At 41.5% G+C, this 9278-nt stretch overlaps 1 protein-coding gene across 1 annotated transcript; it reads left to right on the top strand.

The window, feature by feature from the left end:
- The first annotated feature begins 23 nt into the window (after nt 1-23).
- FUT11 (fucosyltransferase 11) lies at nt 24-8417 on the top strand. Its single transcript, XM_026055838.1, has 4 exons — nt 24-615; nt 2018-2643; nt 7555-8253; nt 8354-8417. The coding sequence occupies exons 1-3, from the start codon at nt 358-360 to the stop codon at nt 7700-7702; spliced, it is 1032 nt and encodes a 343-aa protein (XP_025911623.1). The 5' UTR covers nt 24-357; the 3' UTR covers nt 7703-8253; nt 8354-8417.
- Nucleotides 8418-9278: the final 861 nt, after the last annotated feature.

Below are 9278 nucleotides of genomic sequence, written 5' to 3' on the forward strand. Positions count from 1 at the left end.
GAGGGGCCGTGCGCGGCCGAGGCGGAGGGGTGGCCGCACGCTGCCGTCCCGCCGGCCGCGGCCTTCGGCGCCGTCGCCGCGGCGTCCTACCGCGGCCCCGGCAACAACGACACGCGCGCCAACAGGGCGCTGCCCATCCTGCTGTGGTGGAGCGGCAGCCTCTTCCCGCACTTCCCCGGCGACACGGAGCGCATCGACTGCCCGCGCGGCTCCTGCCTCGTCACCCGGAGCCGGCGGGTGGCGCGGCACCGCCGCACCAAGGCCCTCATCTTCTACGGCACCGACTTCAGGGCCTACGAGGCGCCGCTGCCCCGCCTGCCCCACCAGACCTGGGCCCTCTTCCACGAGGAGTCCCCCATGAACAACTACGTCCTCTCGCACGCGCCCGGCATCCGGCTCTTCAACTACACGGCCACCTTCCGCCGCGAGTCCGACTACCCGCTCACGCTGCAGTGGCTGCCCGGCGCCGGCTACCTGCGGCGCCCGGCGGCGCCGCTGGCCGAGAAGGAAGCGTGGCGGCGGCAGGGCTACGCCCCGGTGCTCTATGTGCAGTCCCACTGCGACGTGCCCTCCGACAGGGATCGATACGTGCGGGAGCTCATGAAATACATCCAGGTAGGCGCGGTGCGGTGCGGTGCAGTGCGTGGGGGAGCCGTGACACGGTGTCGCCGCAGGAGCTGGGCCTGCCTGGCCACCCCCGGGACCTCCTTTTAACAGGGTTTGTTTGTCCTCGTTTTTAGCCGAGACGAGTTGTAGCAGGAAGCGCACCGACTACGAGCTGGACAGCAAAGCTAGTTGTGTTCCTTCCAAAAGCACGGTCTAGACTACAGCACGCGCCAGTAGGTAGGCCTCGCAGTAGCTGTTAGTCACGGAGTTGGTCAAACTGCAGGATCAGTCACAAATTGGGCTACACCCCAATAAGCTTGGTTTCCTGGACCAAGTGCCAGAAGTTGCTGAAATCTCTGGAGCCTTGTGAGTTAGTGTAAAGGAAAGCTGCCCACTTAGAAGCCTCACTGCTGCGTAAAAGTGTGGGGGTGCAATAAAAAGATGGATTACTGCATCTTGTTGAGTCCACTCCTTATTTGTGTTGCAGTAGGAGTGTATTACTTTCATGGTGATTTGTACTACTATGGCTCAGCTGACRGATAAGCTGGTAAGCTGAAATAACATATTTAAGCAGAAAAACAATAAATCTTTTCTCCTTAGAAATTCCTAAGAATAGTAAATGGGGGGAAAATTACCTGATTTTAATCTTTAGCTAAAACATCTCTTTTTTTTTTTTTTTTAGTTGCTGTAGTAATGTATTTCTTGTGAGGGTTCATCATATACTCAGTAATGAARTAAAGACAACATAATTTTTAAATTGTGGCTGTATATTGTAAAAGTATGAAACAGACTCAGGATTAAGTGTATTGCCTTTCATTTTTAGACAGTATTCTTTTAGCTCCCTGCATCAATTTTTTTTTTTTTTTTTATTTTAACAAATGAAAAATATCTTTGCCAGCCTGCTGAGATTGGAGGGAGCTGTGTGGAATCACTGTTTGGGACAGTACTGAATCTCCATTAAGTAGAAAGATAACTTTTAAAGTAACAGCAAGGGAGTTTTGTGCCCTTCCTCATCTGTCTATTTCTGAGTTCGTCTATAACAGAAAAATTTCATAAAAAATATATTTTTCTCCRCATTTTTTTTTCCTTATCTGTAGCATAGTGTGTGCTGCTTTTGACACTGAGTATTCAGTTTCCCCTAAAGCTGATGAAGACGACCTGGGACTTTAGGAGGAGTCAGAGATGGTTGAGACTTGGACAATGAAGTAGTAAGATGTGCTGGTTAATTTGAGAAGTCCTACAGTTTTTTTGTTTGACTGTCAAAATGGGAAGAGGTCAGAGTGAAAGTGAGGCTAAACTAAGGTAACTAGGAACTGATCAAAGCTAGGAACTTTAAGAGAACTACAGGCTCTGAAAACAAGCTTCAAGCAAACGTAAATCACTTTTGTAAAGATAACCATTGTTATTTTAGGTTGACTCCTATGGGAAATGCCTGCATAACCGTGAGCTTCCCAGTGAGCGACTGAAAGACACTTCTACAGCCACTACAGAAGATTCTGAGTTCATGACCTTTATTGGCAGGTACAAGTTTCACCTGGCCTTGGAAAACGCCATATGTAATGACTACATGACTGAGAAACTGTGGCGTCCAATGCATTTGGGTGCTGTCCCTGTATACCGAGGCTCCCCAGCTGTGCGAGACTGGATGCCCAACAACCTCTCCATCATTCTCATAGATGACTTTGACAGCCCCCAAGAGCTAGCAAAGTATCTTGATTTCTTGGACAAGAATGGAGAAGAATATATGAAATATCTAGAGTATAAAAAACCTGGTGGAATCAAAAACCAGTTCTTGCTAGAGAGCTTGGAGAGGCGGGAGTGGGGTGTGAATGACATGACTCTGCCCAATTACCTGAATGGCTTCGAGTGTTTCATCTGTGACAGGGAGAATACCCGAGTCAAAGAAGAGCAGGAACACAAAAAGTCTCGTGGGAAATTTCCAGCTCCCAGACCTCGAATTGCTCAGTTCAAGCATATGGGATGTCCTGTGCCGACCCCTGGGTTCGGAAGTGTTGAAGAGCTCTCTGGAGGAGACAGGTAATGTACAACTACTATGCTTTTTGAAGAAAAAAGCTTTAAACATCAATAGGTGTAACTTTTTCCTTTAAAGAATCCTACAGTGCATCTCCATTTACGCTTTATATTATGCCTTGTGGGTGGTAGTGGTAGTTGTGCTAATGTCGTGTAACAYGGAGGCTGAAAAAGAGAGGACTGGAAGATGACTTTGGCTAGTGGTTGAAGTAAGAGCGTAAGAGACCTGTCATGAGGCACTGTTAAAATGCTGTGTGACCTTGGGCAATTTGGTTATCCTTTGTCTGCCTTAGCTTCTTTTTTTGTTTGGAGGAGGGGCACTTTTCTGTACAGTAATGATAAAGCACTTGGTAGCTCATGGATGAAAGAAGCTCTATACATCAGTACAAATTACTGTATTAAGAATAGGTTGCCAAAGTATTCAGTGTAGGCCTAGCTTGCTTCTGATGACTTCCATCAGAGCAGAAGTTAGGCCTGCTCTAAATACGGTAGAAGACTGCTTTAAATTTTGTGTGGCAATGGGGCAAAATTCTGACTTGTGTTGGAAGACTTATTCCCATTTATTTAGGTATGACCATGCAGGACAGAATAGGCTGAGTGGATACTGCCTTTTCTATGCGCAGGGATTGATAGTGCTGCTGGATTCTCTCAGGCCTAGCCCAGTCTGATATAGTTCATCTCTAGTGCGAGCTGCCCTGAACTCTGTCATCAAGGAACTAACCGCACCARCCCTGAGGTAACCACTTTTGACAGGAGGAAAAGAGTTTTTTTTCCATGGTCTATTTAATTCTTAATATTTATGCAAGTATTGCTACAATACAAGTCAGTGCTTTCATTCCCAAACKTGAGTTTTGCCATTGGCAGTGTTTGAAGTTGCAGTTGCTAGAGGGTAGTGTTCTGGCTGTTCATAAACTGTTCATGCCCTTTTTGTAGGGCATATCACTAGTTTAATATCTTTGGATTCCCTAAGTTGGTCATTCTTGTCTGCGTTACCTTTAACAAACTTACGGCTCTTTAGGGAATTACTCAAATTTCTGCAATCCATTTCCTATGAGCTATCAGAGAGCCCTCATAAAGCTAAACCTTAAACCACAGCAGATTTTTGCCTATGTTCATAGCTATTTGTTGCCAAAGATTTCAGAATCCTGGTATCAGTTCAGCTGTATGAAGTATTAAGCTAATGACTTTTTGAAGATATCAGAAAGATCTGAGGCACTGTCCAGAAAGAACTTTCAGTGTGCTGTATYCCAGTTTGTATCAGTTTACAGGTTTGTTAGTAATTTCCTAGACTAAGGAATTAAATATCTAGGCATGTTAAAATGTTAAAGGAAACAGTTTGGTGAAAATGTAGACTTCATCCTTTTAAGTTCTCTGTAACCCAGAACTAAGTTCTGTGCACATCTGAATCTCTAAAAAGGGTTTTGTTAGGTTATCCATCCACAAAAAAAGTATTAGGTATTTTATAACTGGAGGGAAGTGGTGGGGGAGCTACTTCTTACTAGGTTTGGATATTTTCAAAAATAGCCAGTGGAGATTAAAAAAGAGAAAAAGCCTTAGATCATTCAAGTTCTTTAGGAAATCCCTATTTCACAAAACTTTACTTTGATGTTTGTCACTAAAAAGCATTTTTCACAGTACAATTAATATATTGGCTAGTTAAAAATGATGCTTGTAAGTAAAAGGGGCCCCTAAATGCCTCTGTAATCCTTTGTTTTCTGTTGGTTGATTTATTTATTGGAGCTTTTTATAGTAATACCTTTTCTTTGCCTTGGTAGCAAAATGTGCTCTTCCCTCATCCTACCCTGAATAAATAAATATTCTTTACTTTTTCATAAATTTTATTTTACTTGAGCAGTAGGTGGCAGTAGAGGAATACTTTTGAAGACACAGTGTGGGTGTCCTATGCTGCTTACTTGCAAATTAAGGTACTTCACTCTTCTGTGCAGGGCTCATCAGCAAGGAGGTTTTGTCTATCAGTCCATAATCTAAGCTGCAGAGATTTCCGTGTCTGTTGAACCATAGCRTGTTATTCCCTCCCATTTATGGAGATAAGATGCGAGATATTGTACCATGCAGGCTTTTCCATTGTCTGCCATCTGCTTTAGAAAGAGAACGTGTATCTAAATTACAAGGTATGACTAAGAGAATCCCCAGTGAAGTACAGTGTTCTCTATCTTGCAAGCATCTGAGCTTTCACCGTTTTTGTCTCCAAAATGGAACGTGATCGCTTTAGAGGTGTAAGTGACAAAGATACAATTGCCACAAAAGTGTTAGCTTAGCTCTGTTGTTCTGTAATTGCACAAACATGCTTATYTTTTGCCAGAGTTTGACAGTAATGTTATAAGAACAGCATGGTTGATTTGGGTGAATKCCTATTGAGCCTGTCAATCTCGTGTTTTGTTTCTTTACAAAACATTAATCATGGAGAAATGACAGAGGCCTAGTAAGAGTGCAAGTTATGGAATAAAGGCAGCTCATAAAGTCTGATTATAAACACACTGTGACTTTGAGTCCTGGAGGATTCTGGAGTGCAAAGGGAACAGCAAAGGCATTTGGAGTTTATATATTTTTAGAGCTGGTACCCAATTACAATATGGCTACACTATGCCTTTTCATGCTCTGTAACCGTTATTCACAGATGTAATTTGTGTTTAGTGTTGAGAAATGTGCTGAACTGACAGAACTGTTGCCTCAGAATCTCTCTCCATATAAGTGTATGTAGCCTGAACATATTATTACACCCTCACCTTGCTGTTCTTCAGCCCTAAGACAGTGTTCCTAAACATGGTTCCTAAGCCCTTATGCTTGCAGCCTCACTTGTTTTTGGACTTCTGAACTTGATACCCAAGTGGGTTGTGATCTGTAGTTTAAGAACAAAAGCGTAGAATAACCATTTGTATGTGTTAGATTATGGGTCAGTCACTATAATCTATTGAATTCTTAGCTGCTTTGTAGGGAAGATGCAGCGAGCTGCAGTGCTACTCATGTTTAGATGTCTGCTTAGTAGAAACTGGACTCTGCAATGCTTCTTGAACTGGGTAATTGTGAGAGACCAGTGTGTGTTTGGTAAAGGAAAATTTTGGAACTATGGTGTCTATGCTAGTTCCATTTTATGCTGATCTCTCTATTTAGGATGAGAGAAGAACAGTTTGGAAGTATATCAGATTTGCCACATCTATAGTATAGGTAGTGTAAGATGTGTCTTGCAGTAGAATCCAGTAATCAGCAGGATTAAAGAKAGATGGTTTTCTTATGGTGGTAATGTTACAGTGTACATAGTTGATAGTTTCAGGATATTTGTACAGTCCTATTCATGCTGGGGTACCATTTTTTTCCAGAAGAGTTACAGAATCAGAGTAAAAGTTGTTTCTTAAACAGTAACRCTAGTATTAAAAAAAAAAAAAAGAAAAGCTGAAGTGTTCTTATTCAATTTTTATTTTGTTGAAGAAGTGTTCACTTGGATATTGGAATTCCTTTCAGTATCATTTCCACAGAATTTCCACAGAATGCTTTCTTTTTTCTGTTATTTCGTACCACTTTGTGTATAGTGCTTATGCGAGTGTGTCCGCTTTCCTAGTATTTGCCCTTTTTCAGTGCTATAAAAAATGTGTAGTTCATGTTGGYGATCCTTGAACAAACGTTAATTAATTTAGCTGGTAGGCAAAGTGATCTCACAGTGCATCTGAGTACTGCATTTTACAAAAGACACTTTAGGCAGACATATTTTTGTATGCCAAAGAAGGCCTCTGCCCATGATCCTTCACGTTGTGATCTATGTTAAAAGATTTATTTTGAGGTCTCTATTGGTGTACTCTGCAGATAATACTGCTGACAACAGAAAACTAATTCCCATTGCCTATGAACTGTATGCTGCTCCACAAAGAACATGACTGTGATTTTGTGCGTGTTCTTTTGGGTTTCCTGGAGTAGTGGGTGAGGTCTGCTGAGGTTTGGGCAATGCAGCCATGCTTGCTTTAGTATATGGTGTCTAGAGTGAAAGCAGGAGGCACCGTACTCTTTTCTGTGATTGGGAGGGGGAAGAAGTTAATAGTTCTGTAGGTAAGTTAAAAACTATTGGGTAACTCATATGGGCAGATAAGGAACAGCGTCGTGTTTGGTCCTTCTTGCCAAAATTTATGATGGTCTTATGTGCCTGGGTAGCAGATACAGTAAAGAAGAAAAAGTAATGTTAGGAATAATCAGGTCTATCATGAAAAGGAAGGGTGTTAATTATTAGCTAAATAAATTATTGCCATACTTTGATGTAACACAAATGAGAGTAGTCCATGTGATTGTGTATGGGAAAGGAGTTGCTCAGAGATGTTATAAGGTAGTCTGTGCTGTGAAAAGTTTGAAAATGTATGCACTGAAAAAGAAAAAGCATACACTCAGCCAGGTAGTCTGGAGATTGAGTATGCAATCAGGGTTGGGAGATAAAGCTTTTTCTCTGTCATGTATAACCTGATTTTTGTAATGACTAGCTGTCAGTCTCTTAATTGTTAAATGGTTTGTCTGGAAAAAAAAACTGATTCTCAGTCTTAACTGTAGTTTTAAATGTACTGGCCATGGAAAGCCACTCTCAAAATCATATAAAGGTTCTGTGCTAATTTTATTTTAATAGAAGTTTTTATTCCTTACAGCTTGGAATATGGCTAACACTACAGTCACATGCTGAAATCTTGGAAAAGTTCTAAAGCCAACAGTGAGGTGGTTTTCCAGAGAGAATTTATGTAGCAGATTTCTTTAAGTGCACTTGGAACACAATGGCATAATAATATCATAGTTTGTCATGAGCTTCCCTGGGCCTGTTTTCCTCTTAGGTGAAAGAAAAGAATGGTTTTAGTATTGTTACAGCTGCAGACCCATGTGGTTTTTTTAATGGTTTATGGTGGTGTCTTGTTGTTGTTGTTGTTTCAGTTGGAAGGAGATGTGGCTGCAGGATTATTGGCAAAGTCTTGATCAGGGCGAGGCTCTCACTGCTATGATTCATCGCAATGAGTCGCATCAGGGAAGATTTTGGGATTATATGCACGAGATTTTTCTCAAGAGGACCAGGCAACACTGACCAATCTTTGGAAGACTTTGACTTGAAAATTGTGTTGAAAGTTGTGAGAGTAAGAATTCTTACCTCRCTCCAAATATTTGCCTTGAAATAGAAGAAAAACTGCTTCAGAGACTATTTTTCTGGTGGATGAAGTGCGTAAGTCTCTGTTGTGATTGGATTTCAGCTGTGCAGATGTTATCCACTGCTTTGGTTTGAATTTCAGCTCAGCAGTGTGAAGCTACTACTGACCTACAGGTGTCAACGTCTGGGGCAAAAGAAGAATTTACTCTCCTTGTGCATTTGGTATACGTTTCCCTGTGACTTCAGATGAACATGTTTTCAGACTCTGCTCAAATAGCCTAGGTTATTTCACTGCAGAGATTTTTTTTATTTTTAAAATATACATTGCTGTTTTTATAAATATTTTACCAATCACTTATTCTCCTCATTAAGATATATTTTTAGCTGCTAATAACAAATAACTTTTTCAATGAAGGAATTACAGAAGGCTAATGTCTGTGGAGAGCAGTTGTGCCTTATGAAATACCAGCAATAAAATCTCTTCTCTCCAAGTAAATGTTCCTAAAATATTCTTACTTTTCAGAGTAAATGAATGGCTCTGGGTGGGTTATTTAYTCTCTGCTTCATTTTCTTCTTTTGCTGACTTTGCAGGTGATGCATATGGATGGGACTAAAGGACCATTTAATTCCCAACTTTCAACCAAGTCTTTTAAAAGTATGTTACYTGGTACTGCATAGAACCTGAGTAGAATTAGTATGCTTTGGTTCTTTTAAGTTTCCATCAAGTCTGAAATCCTGGCTATAATCATTTCTTGTTCCCTCCCTAATGCCAAGGATTCGGAGGTCTTTGCTGATTTGTTCTTTTCCAGTGTCTGCAGCTTTCCGCAAACCCAAATACATTTTAGCCGTKGTGCCTGTCCAGTGACCCCTGTACTTTGGTTTCAGACCTTGTTGTCTTTCTATGCTGAGGTGGATAATCAGAACCAGAAGCACTGAGTTTGTTTTATATCTGTATCTTAGCAYAATATGGTCCTGGTCTGTGGCTGGAGTTCCTAAAAGTAAGTGGTGATGTGTAGATCACTTTTGTTGCATAGCCTTTATCTCTTACAAACAAAAATGAAATTCACTGCTCCCTGCCATGTTGGGGACTTTCTGGAAATGATTGATCTTACATTGGAGGGGGACTGATTCACTTAGCATGACTGATTTAAATGCACGGGCAAATATGGCTGCACTGCAGTGATATTTCTAATGGGTATAATGTTATTTTATTTCTCCATTTTTTTCCTCCCTCTTCAGAAATAACTACTGACTAAATAGCCAGAGTTTATCCATGCCTGGGATAAGATGTTGGTCAAGAAAGCCTGGAGTCTTGTACTCCCCTCTCATGGTAATTTCATTATGTAAGCCAGTTTATGCATTGCTAAGGCCTGAAACCTACTGGTAAAAGTTGGGAACAGGAGTAAGACCCTAATTAAGTCATTGATCTGGTGCTTAACTGTGAATGGAGCATTTAATCTCACTTTTTCTTCAAATTCCCATTCAGAGTAGTATGAGTATGGCATTAGTATGGGTA

This window comes from Apteryx rowi, unplaced genomic scaffold, assembly GCF_003343035.1.
Source record: "Apteryx rowi isolate R43461 unplaced genomic scaffold, aptRow1 scaffold_126, whole genome shotgun sequence".
Lineage (NCBI taxonomy): Eukaryota > Metazoa > Chordata > Aves > Apterygiformes > Apterygidae > Apteryx > Apteryx rowi.

What these genes read in the sequence shown, in the direction of transcription:
- FUT11 (XM_026055838.1), top strand. Translation starts at nt 358, where the DNA reads ATGAACAACTACGTCCTCTCGCACGCGCCCGGCATCCGGCTCTTCAAC. An exon ending in AGCTCATGAAATACATCCAG is followed by an intron (nt 616 to 2,017) that starts GTAGGCGCGGTG and finishes TTGTTATTTTAG; the next exon opens with GTTGACTCCTATGGGAAATG. An exon ending in GAGCTCTCTGGAGGAGACAG is followed by an intron (nt 2,644 to 7,554) that starts GTAATGTACAAC and finishes TTGTTGTTTCAG; the next exon opens with TTGGAAGGAGATGTGGCTGC.